Source organism: Peromyscus eremicus, chromosome X, assembly GCF_949786415.1.
Source record: "Peromyscus eremicus chromosome X, PerEre_H2_v1, whole genome shotgun sequence".
Classification (NCBI taxonomy): domain Eukaryota; kingdom Metazoa; phylum Chordata; class Mammalia; order Rodentia; family Cricetidae; genus Peromyscus; species Peromyscus eremicus.
In genome coordinates, this window is record NC_081439.1 from 23,424,920 (window position 1) to 23,440,138 (window position 15,219).

At 41.3% G+C, this 15,219-nt stretch overlaps 1 protein-coding gene across 3 annotated transcripts in view; it reads right to left on the reverse strand.

Annotated features, from left to right (window-relative positions):
* Gpm6b (glycoprotein M6B) overlaps window positions 1-15,219 on the reverse strand; it is a 154,929-nt gene that overhangs the window by 40,932 nt on the left and 98,778 nt on the right. For 2 of the 3 annotated variants that reach the window (XM_059250247.1, XM_059250249.1), the window contains exon 1: window positions 5,569-5,965. The exons of the other annotated variant lie outside the window; for it this stretch is intronic. In XM_059250247.1, the coding sequence (XP_059106230.1) occupies window positions 5,569-5,629 (61 nt within the window). In that variant the 5' untranslated portion in view covers window positions 5,630-5,965. Of the gene's footprint in view, window positions 1-5,568; window positions 5,966-15,219 lie in introns of those variants that run through there. 3 annotated transcript variants of the gene reach the window in all.

A 15,219-nucleotide genomic window follows, 5' to 3' on the forward strand; every position in this document is an offset into this window, starting at 1 on the left:
AAATATGGCAGCTACGCCTTCTCAAGATGCTTCATAGAATGTGAAAATACGATGACTGCAGCAGATCCAGAGATGAGATCAGACAACTGCATGGCCGTTTTCCAATCCCTTGGACTAATACTTCTGGAGAAGCCTTTTTCACAACAGCAAATCTTTGGATAGGAGAAAAAAAGAAAACTCACTTCTATATAGTACTTTTGAGCCAAACTCAAACAGAGACATTAAACACAGAGCTATTTGCATCATTTATGACATAAGACTACACATTTTAATCTCAAGGACAGGATCCAGATACCTAGAAGAAGTCAAACACCTTGCTGATTCTAGGCATGGGCAAGAATGAGGAAATGGCCTGTTCTTCTACAAACAGACTACAACATGAGCGCCCTCTGAGATGACAGAAGAAATGTGGCTATGGTGCCTCATGGGGACACTTACAATTGTGAGTGGTTATCACCAAGGTGGGCCATGACATAAATAATGGGAAATTGAGGAAAGAAAAACAAAACAATACCTTGGCTCCCTTCCACGTCCCCCATTGACGTTGATAATACGATGTAGGGACAAGTGACTGCCAGGCTGGAATGCTTTTACAAATGATCACTGGAAACAACCAAGTGACAAATATGGCTGGTGAGGAAGACCACATTCACTAAACAAGGTCTTTTCAAAGCTGTGTTTGTCATTGTCTCTTTGTAGCCATTAGTTAGAATGTGAAGGGAAAGCCAAGGTCCTGCCAGAATACTGGACAGGCCTTTTGGTAAATAAAATCCGACTGGAACATTCTTACATCCCCTTGTGCACATACATCTGTGGCTGCTTCTTCATGCTAGGATGGCCGAAATGAGCAGGCAAAGCCCAGATCTGTGGCCTGGAAGGGTAAAATATGTGCTCCCTAGCCATTTATAGGAAAAGTGCACTGTGCCTTGGCATCAAGTGCCAGGTAGGGCTTGGTATACAAAGTGGTTAATAGAATTAATAAAATCAGCCTGCAAACAAGGCATTCTTTTATTTTCTCTTATCCACTCTCTAAGGAGAAGTATCATGGAGCTGGCTGAGGGTCAAAAGTCTCTGTCACTGCTGTTGGTTATTTGCAACCGAACAGCACAATATGGTTAAAACCCATATGATGCGACTTCTCATGCTGCCTAAATGGGTGAGCAGCCTTTCACTTCGCCAACAGGAGCTGAGGGCACAGGAGGCAGGATGACATTTCAAAGGAGCATATTATGAAATGAATAAATGACTGACAAATGGTGAGCAACAAAGCACACTTGTAAAACTGGGAGTGGAGCCTCCCTGTCTCAGAAGCCAGTGTGTGTCCCATTCTTCCTCCATCCCATAGCCACCCCTTCTCCTGGCCAATTAGCTCATGTGCATGTGTATTTGGTCTGAAGGAAAAAGAAGAAAGGGGTGTCTTTGGAATACTCCAATTCATCACCAGTCCTAGTGAAGGGGAGTGGACATCACGCAGACACTGGTTGTTCTGCATGTCCGTGGATGCAGCAAGACCAGGAAATGGTGTCGCTAAGATCTCTTACCCTAAACTGACCTGTATTTCCAAGTAACAGAAAAACACGATCTTACAACTTGCTGCCACAGTGGAGGTTTATGCTCAATTTCAAGGAAGAAATAACATGGCCAAGTCGTGAAAGTGTGTTCATGGAACCGATAACAGAAATGGAACAGCTAGACCAACTTGCTCAGATCTTTCTCTACATTTAAATTTTCTTAAAAATGAAACAAACAAAAAACCCCCCTACAACCCTTTCTCTCCCCAAACCATTAAAGGATGCCATGTCATACCTACCACATATGTTCCCCACCATCTGGCCAGCCATTTTCCGCTACAGCCTATTCCCCAGGCCCCATCACTTCAGATGCTCACCTTGGCAAACTCTTACAGAGAATAACAGCATCTAAAACTTTCCTAGTATCACATTCACATAAACAAGTTAGTAAATGTCAGTAAGAATGCCACGGATCCTTCAGAATAATGTTGACACGTTAAATGTTCCAGAGAATTGCTTTTTTTCCCTAAACAAAAAAATGGAGAACCAACATGCACATGTTTTGATAGATTAAAAAAAAGCAGAAAGATTACAATGAATCTGTTACTGCTGTAAACAAGTCGCTGATTCAAATTCATCTTGTATTCTGACCCTGTCCTCCAATTTACTTTCAGTCAAACATTATTTCCAATTTACCACATTTCTCTCTTCCTACATGGCTAGAAACTTAATTTGATACTTGGATTCTGGAATTGATTTCAGCAATGATTTACAGGAACTGAACTAGCCTGCTTATAATTATTCTGGGAGATTCCAATTTCCTACATGCAATAAAAATAATTTTCAGCACAGATACTGTTCCCCCATAATGGAGCTTCAGAGTTGCTAGAGATTCAATTGTTTTTCTACCCCATGATGACGTGCTTCCAGCGATTCCAGACACATCTGTTTTCACAAATGAAGTGACGCTTAAGTGATACTCCACAGAAACAAATGGAAAGCTAGCTTTCCATCGTTTTATTAGCAGAGCCATCATCCACTTCCTTTAATTGCCTTATTCATTTTCTCTGCTCATTCCATCTTTGCTGAATCTGTTTACTCAATTCTGCCACTTTAATTCTATACTCGCATTAAAAAAAACCTGTCACTTGTAATAATTTTGCATTTGCTATACTCGTCTGAGAAAACCTGCTTTCTTTTCTTAAAAAAAAAAACCAACAAACCCAAACAAACAAACAAAAACCCAAAAGCAAACCCCTGTCTATCCCTGAGCACTTTGTGTGGATTTGGGTTGCTCAGCAGCATTCGGGATAACACTATGAGAGCATTGCAAAAACACAAACGCTTTCCCTTTTGTTAAGACTTGGATCATTTTTGTCTGAAATAAGAACAAAGCGATTCTGATTGAGTTTCTAAAGAAACAGACCTCTTGGTGGCAGTTAGTGCATTGCAATAGCTCAGATGTGTTTCTCTATGTAAACTCCCTCTGGGAATGGACACCAACCAGAAAAAGCTGAGGTCAATTTTGAAACCTTAGTTTAATTTACATTCTTCATAGACACTGTAATAATTATCCAAACTATTCATTCACAAGCTGTTGGGTGCTAGCCACTGGGCAACAATACCCCTAATTAACAGACAGACATTGCCCCTGCAACCAACAACTGAAAACCAGTGGGAAAGAGGAACAGAGGAAATCACATATATGCATACAAACCTCTGTGGTGTAACAAAAATGTAGAGGATAACACTTAGCAACTAAGGAGTCTTGCAGCAAGAAGAAGAAAAAGATTCTCTAAGTTCCAAAAATGACACAGTTCATTTTATAAGTTATATTGTTAAGTTTGTAAACGTTAATGTCAATGAAATAAGCACAGGTTTTAGACACTTAACATTACATCTGAAGGAATAAAGAAATAATGAGCATACCGCACTATTCACGGCTACTGTTTTATAACAATGGGCCAGCAAAGGGAATGACGAAGATACTTATGAGAGTTTGGACTTTGGGCAGCTAGCATATGAACTTGGTCATTCAAATCAAGATGCGTAGATGAGTCATCTTCCAGAATGTTTGGGGTGGGGGTCCACACAGTGACCACAATCCTTGTTGCTGCAGATTAAGAATAAACTTCCTGGACCAGATTTTTATCCAAACATGTATCACACATGTGACCTTAGCTTAGTAGCTTGTCTTTTTAAAATTATTTAACAACTAGTGTTTATGAATCCTAGTCATCTTTAAAGTTCCTCTGAAAATGGTATTTTGCTTCTAATTTTGCCTCTATAACGATAGCTAGCTAGTTTTCATATATTGAGGATGCAGTGACAACCTGTAGACCTGCCATTAAATATGTAGATGATGTAAAATAATGAAAGTCTATGAGACTAAATGGGAATAAGCCACACAGTTGTGTAGTAAAGATTTGATGCCTTTTGTTTTTCGGATCCATTTCTGCAGACCTAGATGGTCTTGCAGAGGTCACTGTGGTTTTATCTGCCACAGGCAACACGACATTAATAAAAAAAAAGTGTATAAAGGAAAATCATCCACTTTACAAGAAAAATGCTCTAAACTGTAGTAAGTTTCCTTCGGGACACTACTACATTATCACACATGCAATGACTTAGTAGCTAATTGTGATGGAAATGAAACTTGATAAATACAGCCGAGTTTCTCTTATTGCTATTTGACCATTCATGTAGATTAGAAAAAAAATGAGAGAAAAATCATATGCAAGAAAAGACAGAGTGTCTTTTGTTAGGGGAGGGGTAGGCCTGATACAAGGATTGAACTAAAGTACCAACTTCAAAATTAAATTGCTCTGTACTTGTTGCCCCCAGATTGTGCGTTAAGAAGTGGTTAAATGGAAAATTTGTGACTTTTATCATGCTTCTAAAATATATTTTAAAAATGAAATTGGTCTGTTTAGGATGGAAAATTAATATAGGCAGAAAAAATCTATATGAAAATAAGCAGCCTTTACTCCAATGTCCTGTGAAGTTGACCTGCATATAGATGTGCTTTTCGTGTTTAAAATGGTTGACAGCAGCAATTTCATATGGCTCAACCCATATATTCATAAAGAGAATGTGGCTGAAGAATTACTATCATTTAGTGACTACAATTGGGTGTAAAAGCCATGAGAAAGAACCTTAGCATGATAGATTATTTTTTTAAAAACCTGAGCCAGTGTAATTATAAAACATGTTTTTGTGCATTTTATGACAGTTTTAGTCTTGAAGTGAAGAGATCAATTACAGCGTAGACAGACACAGTTAACCTAACAGTGGCTGAGCTGTTTCTATGGGGCATCAAACTTGACCTCAGCATAGCGTCTATTTCCTGCCATTTTCTTGGTGCAATAACACCAATTTCTCCAAAGTCTGGATATCAAAATTGTGATATGGTCGGAGACTTCCTTTAAGGATGGAGCCCTTAGACAGTTTTCCTTCTCCAAATCTTAAAGTCATGATTAGCAAAAGACCTCTTCCCTCCTTTCAGTGCTGGGGGACAAAGCTGATGTCAAGCTCCCACTATAAATGGTTATTACATGACATAGTCTGATACATGGAAAGAACAATCATGTTAGAATAAGAAACTTACAACATATCTAAATTACTCCGGTATTATTGGAATCAAAGCATATTTAGCATGCACGTCTCTCCAGTTCCTTCTTAGCATTTGCACGGAATAACACGTCCCCTAATCCCTGAACGTAGCATGCAGAACACAGGACTTAAGTTATGATTAATTATTTTAGTTTTTTTTTTTTTAAAAAAGAGATAGTTTTCCCACTTCAGCAGCCCAAGGTGACAAACTACAGACATCCTTCTATGAAATACCATGTTACATTGAAATACTTGCAACAGAAATAGAAGAGAGGCTACACTATTAACATTAGTCCCCAGGATAAAGACAAAACCCACCCTAAACAAGACCACACCTTCGGGGATTGTTTTAGAGCCGTTTTACAAGAGACAAAACCTGGATAACCCCTTTTAAGCACCCTCAGTGAAAAGCTTTAAAACAGGCTATTGTCAGAGCGCTGGGTACCTTTTCTCTCTTGGCTTTGTTCAGTATTTTCCTCGGCTGCAGTTTCCATGGCTGGCTTCATACCATCCACCAAAAATGCTTTTCCCTGCTTCCCCCCAACACACACTTTTCCCCCTCCTCTTTCTTTTCTTTTGGACTCCCCTCTCCCCTCCGTCTCTCTTCTTTCCGCCTGCCTGATTGAGAGGCTCTGTTCTTCACTACAGTAGATTACAGTGCCATCCAAGATGCAAAAGTCTTGTCAGCGTCAATTTCGCTCTGCCTACTGGTCCATAAAGACAGCTGCCAAGGAGCAGGCGACCATACGTCACCGAGGATCCTAGTTATAAAACAGCCACTCTTTGCCCCCCACTCCCAGTGCATCCCGGGAAGGTCCTGTTCCCCCACCCAGCTCTTCTCCTTGCTGTCTCCCTCTTAAGATCTCTCTCTCTCTCTCTCTCTCTCTCTCTCTCTCTCTCTCTCTCTCTCTCTCTCTCTCTCTCTCTCTCCCTCTCTCTCTCTCTCTCTCTCCCTCCCTTCTTTCTTCTTGCCAACTGCAACCCAATGAATACTAATTAATTCTCCCAGGAAATAATAGACTTGTGACATCAGAGGAAAGGATGTGGAGGAGAAAGAAAAGAGCCCCTCCCACCACGTGACTTGGTCAGGCCACACTATATGTTATCTCTCAGGAGAATGCCTGTTTTCCTATGCCTCCCCTTTCTGGGGCATCAGTTTTCCTTATTCTATTTATCCCCAAGCCCTGGCAAAGAATCTTTAAAAGATGTGTCCTTGCTATATTTTTTTAAAAAAATACTTCTGTTTCACAAATCTCTAGACAGGCTAATTTAAAAGAAATACTAAAGACAAGCGAATAAAAATCTGCAAGAGGGAAGAAATTCCAAATAGATTTAACAACGGCAACATAGCAATTCAGTATTGGAATCTAATTCTTTTGTATTAATATATCAGAAATTTTAGCTTAAATTCAATTTCTAAAAAGGGGCCCATGGTTATTCAACAATCAGTATAATGAAGGTATATCTAGCTGATATTTTGGTGGTTTCAAATACGAAAATCAAGGTTTTTTTTTTTTTAAATATACATCTGCATGGAATTTTACTCATTAGAACTCCTCAGTCAAAATCTCAAGAGGGTACTTTTAAAGAGCACTCTAAACATCTGGCTTAAAGGCTATTGAACCAACAGGATTCCAATGATTCTGATGGCTGATTTCACAAGCCCTTCTGCACAAGCAGAATGTCCTTAATTCACAGTAAGCACTGAAATCTTTATTTTGATTACAAGTTTTCAAGCATCACCAGTTTCAGAGACATTTTATAATTGCATTTAACCCACTCACCTTCATTATCCCTACTGTAAAAATTCTAGAGACTAAAGTCACATACAAAGATAACTATTGATAGCCACAGGATAAAGGAATCCTGGACCCACCATAGTCTGCTTGACACCACCTGGGGAGTAACATTAAAGGCAAGTTAGAGGGCCAGTGATATGGCTCAACAGGTAAAACTGTCTGCTGCCAAGCATGACCACTAGAGCCCATCCCTGGGACCCCCATGGTAGGAGGGAACTGATTGCTGCAAGTTGTCCCCTGACCTCCAGATGCGTGCATGTGCACACACACACACACACACACACACACACACACACACTTTTTTTTTAAAAAGAAAAGGTGGAAACTGCCTCTCCTAAAAAAACAGTCTGCAAAGTTTTATGGAGTTTATGTACAATACCTCAAACAATGTGGGAAGATCCCAAATCAAAATCCTGTGCAGCTGATCTTTTAATGCTTTGGTTTAGATAATCTCTCATGCCCTTTTATATTCAACATTTCTGCCGTCTTGAACAAGGAAAGACTTTGAAAACCAGTTTGGCCTGCTTCAACATTTTCTTCTATTTTCCATCTCACTTTCCACTTTACCCATTATCCCTGAAGATCACGCCCACAGGCAGCTATTCCCCTTAAAAATGACTTCAACCAATACTATTGTCTCCTGGTAAAGGGATTGGGAAGACACCACCTAAAACTTCAGCCTTTGGGGAGGAGAGGAGGGTGTAACTACCTCCATGGGAAAACTTAGAGTGTGCCCTAATGGGGTCATTTGACATATGTTGTGTAAGAACAACTTAGGTCTACTCAGACAGACAGACAGCATATAAAAGTTTTCCTTGTGGGTTGGTAAGATTGCTCTTGCTGCTAAGCATTACCTGAACTTGGTCCTTAGGACTCACACAATAGGAGAAGAGAACCGACATCCAGTTATCCTCTAACCTTTACACATATATCATGACACACGTGTGTGTGTGTGTGTGTGTGTGTGTGTGTGTGTGTGTAGTATGCACAGCGAAATAGATGAACGCCATTGAAAATTAAAAATATAATTGTGATTAACTATGTCAGTGGTTTTTTTTTTATAAAGTGTCTAGAACTATCAGAGGAGCCTGATTTTCTTTGGCTCTTCCTTGAGACTGATATTTATGTAAGAGGCAGGATCTGGCTTGGGTGAGGCACCCACCACTGGATCTCATTAGGAACATTATTTTAATATTAATACAAGTGAAAAGGCAAAATATGAAAGTTCTAAATTTAAGGACAGCTGTTGTTCTATAATGTAGTGACAAATCAAAACCATTGGGCAAAATGTTCATTTCTGCATTTCTACAGGTAAATAAGCAATTTATTATTTTTACCTCATTTACAACTTTACTTTTTTTTTTTTTTTTTTTTTTGGTTTTTCGAGACAGGGTTTCTCTGTGTAGCTTTGCACCTTCCCTGGATCTCACTCTGTAGCCCAGGCTGGCCTCGAACTCACAGAGATCCGCCTGGCTCTGCCTCCTGAGTGCTGGGATTAAAGGCGTGTGCCACCACTACCCGGCACAACTTTACTTTTGTTAGGACCGTGATTTATGACAACACTTCTGGAAACTGTCATTGTACCAGGTCATAAGCAGCTTCAAAAATCTCACAGATGTTTATGATAAGCCATCTGATTCAGAAATAGAAAGAAGCAACAAAGATCCTGTCAAGAAGAGCAAAACAGAATTCATGTTTAAAATACTTTTGAGGTGTGCATCCATATTTTTTTTCGGCCAGAAAAGCTGAATATATAGAATGAACAGGATACAAAATGGCTCCCTGAGCTGAAAATATTTCTTTGAACCCTGTGATGTAAGACACCAGAGATACTCCTAAAGCTGATGCAGGAATAAGAGATGTTGACAGAAAATGGGAGCATTAGATTAAACCTTATGAAATTGCTGGTACTGTCTAAAAAGAAGTGCAGTTTCACAGAGCTTATCTCGTCCCCCTGTACATCTGCTGGAGCATCACAGTGAGTTCAGTAAACATGCATGTCCTTGGAAGAGTCTCCCAAGTGCTAATGTCTACAAGTACGGCCATGAGCAAGTCATGATGTATTCTCTGGGTGGTCCATGGGCTAATGGGCCACAGAGAACTTGCTTAACCATAGCACCCCTTCCTGCCAGTGATATCACAAGAGCAGAGGAGAATTCCTTAAGCATCTAGTGCACCCCAGGAGCTGAGTCACCTTTCTATGATATGTGACCATGGTTGTTCATCAGAAAATTCATCAAGTTGCACAGTGATCTGCCTAGCCTAACTTCATGGCCATAGAACAATTTTGCCAATTGCCTCTTTTCCCCAGCTTTCTAGAATTATATTTTAGTTTTTTTTTTAAATTTTTTTTATTTTGAGGAACAAGGCTCAAAATGGCTGGAGTCAACAAACACAAGGAAGAATTGTTTCTATTTTTCAATTCATTCTAAGTCTAATTCTTCTACAAGCCTTTTTGGCTCATAGAACCTGTAAATTACGGGAAATATGTTCTGCCATAATCCTTCCTCACTGTCCCACAAAGGAAATGCTGCATAAATATAAGAAACACAAACTAGAAAAACAGAATAGTGCTAGAAATTAAGACTATGATTGTTAAGAATTGGGTTTTATCCAGAACTAGATTGTATCAAAACTTACCAATTTGGTAAAGCCTTTGTATTTCATGATAATTCAATTTTTATTATTTTTTTTAGCCAGAAGGTTTTCACGAGGCTTGAAATGTGATCACATGTACACACACACACACACACACACACACACACACACACACACACACACAAATCAAAAGAGGGCTGGTGCCCTAGTTCAGTGGATAAGAGCACTCAATGCCAATCCTGACAATCTGAGTTGGATCCTTGGGACTCACATGATGAAAAGAGATAAAGTTGTACTCTGACCCCCATGTGTGTGCTGTAGCACGTGTGACCTTTGCACACAAAATAATTAAATTATAAATAAAAGTAACTGAATTTCTAATTTTTCATGTAATTTTTCATTACTTATTGTTATTTTCCCTCCTGATGTCTTTCTTCCATATCTTCTGTATATCTGCTATACTTTATAGGAAATTACACCTTATAGTGAGCTGAAAGCATAGATCAAATCAGATGATATTTATGAACACTTGTTAGAAATTGTGAGCTAGGGACTGGAGAGATGACTCAGTAGTTAAGAACACTGGTTGCTCTTCCAGAGGAACTGAGTTTGATTCCCAACAGCTCAGAACCATCTGTAACTCCAGTTCCAGGGGATCTGACATCCTCTTCTGACCTCTGAGGGTACTAGGAATGCATGTGGCACACAGACATGCATGCAGGCAAAACACCGTATACATAAAATAAAATAAAATTACTTTAAAATTGTGAAGTTTGAGTTGAAGATGTAGTTCACTGGTAGAGTACTTGCCTAGTATACAAGAGGCCTTGACTTCCATTATTAATACTACAAAAAATAAATGATGGATCTTTGTAAGGGTGAGCCATTATCCACAGTAGTTCTCTTTAATGGCAGAGGTTGTTCTCGGGTAGATCCTCGCTAATGTCCACAACTATGGGAAGAAGAGGAGCTTTTCCCCTTACTTTCCAGCCTCATCAGCTGTTTGCTTAGTGTCAGGCAGTAACCTCATTAGAAGATTCAGGAGCTGCCAAAACAGCAATTGTTGAGTTTGGCAACAGTCAGCTTGAGGTGTGCCCAGCTCCTCTGTCCCAACAACAACGACAAAAGACTTCACAGAACCAAATGTTCAGAGAGTAAGACTAAAGTTGGCATACACAGAGTAGGGCTGGACATGATGGCGACAGGGGCAACCTGGGCACTTTCCACATTCCCAGCTGAGGAACGGTCTCAGCACAGGAGGCACTGGCTCAGCACAGGAGGCACTGTGGCATGGGGTGGCATGGGGTGGCATGTGAATTTTCCTAAGTAGGATGGGCCACATCTATCTCAGAGTCAATGTCAGTATTGTGGCTTCCTTCCTCTTTCTCATATCAAGGTTGCACAATGTCAGCAGAAGGCACATTAGCATGGGGTCTCTCTACTGAGGGGATGTCCTGAACACAGTGCGTGTTTGAGAGTGTTCCTGGCCTCCACTCACTAAGTGTACGTTTCTGAGGGAGTAAAGTCAACTCCCAGCTGAGAACCATTACCTTCGATCGAGTTTTCTATGGCACTATAACGTTCTCTTATTAACCAATGGCTCTAAAGCCTGGCTGGACGCTGGAGTCACCTGGGAGGGTTTAACAACACACCCTACCCCCAGAGATTGTGACTGGTTAGTCAGCTTGTGTGGTGTGATGTCATTAGACCTTTAAAATCTCCCCCAGGGCATTTGAACATGTAGCAAGCACATAGGCATTTGGGACACAATCAGCTACTTTTGGAAGAGTACAGAGAGGGGAATTTGATAGGAGACCAGAGTCAGAGCAACTATGACTAACTAGGACAGAAAGGACCAACTGAGCACCAAGACAAGAGATGGGGGAGTCAATGTTGAGGCCACAGGGAACATAAGGAGATCAGGGGATATACTGATTTCCTAGAGCCACTGTGACAAAGGGGCATAAACTTGATAGCTTTAAACAACAGAAATTATTCTCTCACAGTTCTGGAAGCTAAAAGTGCAAAGCCAAGGTGAGGAAAGGGTTGTGTTTTCTCTGAAGGGACCATGAGACAGATTCTTTCTCACCTCTGCCAGCTTCCAGCAGTCATCAGTGGTCCTCACTGTTCTTTCATTGGCTTGATATTATGCTCCAACCTCCACCCATGTCACCATATGGTTTTCTCTCTGTGTGTCTCATAAGGGGACCAATCACATTGGACTCAGGCCTACCCCAATCAATTGTGGCTGCACCCCCACTTCATTATATCTACAAAGACTATTTTCCCAATAATAGTACCTTCACAGGTACTTGGAGTTAAGACTTCGCTATACTGGCACCTGGGGGACAATGTATGACTCAACTCCCGCCAGGTGAGAGAGACTGAGAAAGACAATCACGTTTGGAAGCCATGTGAGCGATGCCCGTAAAACTGCTCAGTCTAGGCAGAATTTGGAAATGAAGAATTGGGTGCTTGCAGCAGGGAAGAACAAATTATCATGGGAGTGGGTGTGATGCCAAAGCAGAAGGCGCAGAGGAGAACACCATGCAAGTACCATCAAAATTCAGGGGGCCTCGGGGGAAGTACTCTCAAAGGAGGCCAAGGATACTGGAGAAGATCCAGGACAGGGGCCTGTCACGGAGGAGAGAATTTTGAGAAGCGGGGGACGTGACACAGTCAAAGCAGTCAGACGGGAGGATGTGGCAAAGACCACTGAAACGGAAAATTCCAATTTCCTTGCCAGTGGCATCACAGAGACTAGAATGGAAACCAGTTTTTAGAAGGATCACCGAAGGACTGGGAAGTGAGGAAGAGAGGGAAAGTGTGGGCCATGTTCTAAAGAAATGTACTCAGAGAAGGCAGGGGGAAAGATGTAGCAGATGAAGGAGAAACTCATGGCCAAGAGCAAGTCCATCAAATGTTGGCTCCTGCAAAAGCAGCTGGGGTTGGATTACGATGTAAGCGGAGGTGGATAAGTGACAATGAATCCGAAGGACAGGAGAGTGGGCACCAGCTACAGAGGGCAAGTGGGGACAGCTCTCCTTCTAACATGCAAGGAAGGACAGAGGAAATAGAGGAAAACGGATGTCTATCCAATTCCAAGACTCAGAACACTCAAAAGAGGTTGTTGGTGCAGCGTGTCCTGTGTGGAGAAGGGTACATTCATTACCAGATAGCATCCATGTCAGTCTTAGGAGGGATAACCAGTCCCAATGGATGACACAGTGGAAAGATGATGTCTTGGCCTGAGTCTGGATTGCTTGTGGATATTAATAGACCTTAAATTTTCAATATATCAGAGGCCCAAGGAGGGAGGGAAGGAGAGAGGGAGGGAGGGAGAGAAAGAGAGAGACAGAGAGACAGAGAGAGAGAAAGTATACCCTTACTATATCATTATACTGGGGAATGGGTCCCCGCAAGACAGTCACACTTAATAAAAAATGAAGAAAAAAATGAGAGCCAGATGACTGTTTTTTGTTATTATTTTTGAGACAGGGTTTCTTATAACCAAAGCTTGCCTTAAACTTGCTATACAACCAAAGATAACCTTGAACTCCTGATGCTGCCTCCACTTCCTGAGTATTGGGATTCTAAGTGTGCACTACCACACCCAGTTTCCTTTGTGTATAGTAGGCAAATACTCTGCCGACTAAGATACATTCATAGTCCCTGTTTTTATTTCTTTTACATTTTTTATTTATTTAAAAAAAGCCATGCCGGTGAGTGTTTTGCCTATGTGTATGTATATGCACCACATGCATGCCTACAGAGGTCAGAAGAAGGCATCCAATCCCCTGGAACTGGAGTTACAAATGGTTGTGAGCCACCATGTGAGTTCAGGGAACTGAACCCAGGTCCTCTACAAGAGTTGTTAAATGTTGTGAACTGCTGAGCCATCTCCCCAGCCCCGCCTTCTAATGACTTCAATAAATGAAAAATTCTGCTGTGTACACAAGGCATACATCAGGAGACAGACAGCTGATCTAATGAGGAGGTGCTTCTTGGTTCATTATCACATTCCGGAGGGATTTGGGATTTTCTCATTAAGACTGGTACACCACCAAGCTCTTCCTGAAGTCTCCTGATTAACAAACACGTCTACCACATGTACCAGATCGGTATAAACAAGGGGCAGACCTTTGTTAGGTCTTGACTGCAGCTCTTAGAATTCCAGTTATGACTCTGTTGTGACTCCTTCTTATAGCACCAGAAATCTCAGAGGGTACAGTGTTCTACCATGAGTGAGCTGCTCAACTTTATAGCCGGGGGAACCCAGGGTGCTCTACTAAGCAATTGTCTCAAATCGTCTGTCAAAACTCCACCCCAGCTAGCTTTTTCAGTTCCACGAGGGCACAGGCCCAAGTCCTTCTCCTTTAGGTAGCTTCCTGGGTGACCTCCCCCTCTGCAACTTCGGCAGTCACTTTAACCCTTCCATCTCTCTCTCACTGAAAAATGCCAGCTCTGTCCACTAGAAGACAGCTATACACATTTACCCGCTTTCTACTTGGGTTGCAAATGATCACTTGGAGCAACCCAACATTCAGTGGGGTACCCCTAAGGAAGTCCACTTAAATCAGATGTATACGTCTCTGTATCTTTGGCCAGCTTTGTCAAAGAGAGACAATTTGAAGTTAAATCACAAGACATTCGGATGATAAAAAGATCACACAAGTTGAAATATTATGGGATATGCCTGGCAGGGTAAGAATAAAGATGATGTGACTCCTTTCAAACACATATTTCCCCCAAATCAAGTCAATGTAAAGATGAATGAGTTTCTATTAGGCCTCTAGGGAAAGGTGCTTTCTCAGACAGGCACGCGGACTTCACCACCACATTCCTCTTGGAGTGGCAGACCCATTTAGGTCCACTCACAACAGTTCTCATTTCATACTCACAGAAAACATCAAATAATTGTATTTGGCTAACCTTTTCCAATGCACCACAGACTTTTGACCAGATGAGGTTTCTGGCTACTAGAGTGATTGGGCTCAACAGTGTCTCTATAGGACCCCACAGCTGCCCATCTGCCAGATGTGTGACACAGTCCTGCACTCAGGGACAAGGACTGCAGGTGACCTCTGCACCAGCATTGTAGAGGGAACCTGACCCATGTTTGGTTTTTTTTTTTTTTTTTTTTTTTTTTGTGCTTGTAGGACAATAGTAAGAGCAGGTCTTGCCATCTTCCTTGTACAGAGACACTGAGAGCAGAGGGAACCAAAGGGACTTGGGCTAAGGCCAGAGTTTGAGCAGAGTCTTGGCTCTCAGATGCTAATGCTGGGAATTCAGGAATCTGGCAGTTAGGCTGGAAAGACACAAAGCTAAACAAGGGCCCTTGCAAAAAAGGTGTTCAACATCATGAACTATTTAATTTCAACAGTTCAGATAATTTTCTTAACACAGCTCTCTTGGGTAGGAAATGTAGCTCAGTTAATAGAGTACTTACTTAGCATAGATGAAGCCCTGAGTTCAATCCCCAGGACTCATAAAGTAGCTATGGCAGTACACACCTGTAATCCTAGCACTTGGGAGGTGGAGGCAGAAAGATCAGAAGTTCAAGATCATCCTTAACTGCAGACTGGAAGAAAGACAGAAAAGAAAAAAAAAAAACAAGAAAGAAAAGAAAACTCTTTTACACTACTTTCTCCCCTAAACATGGTAACCTAGAGCACTCTACCTGCCTCCCCCACTCTGTA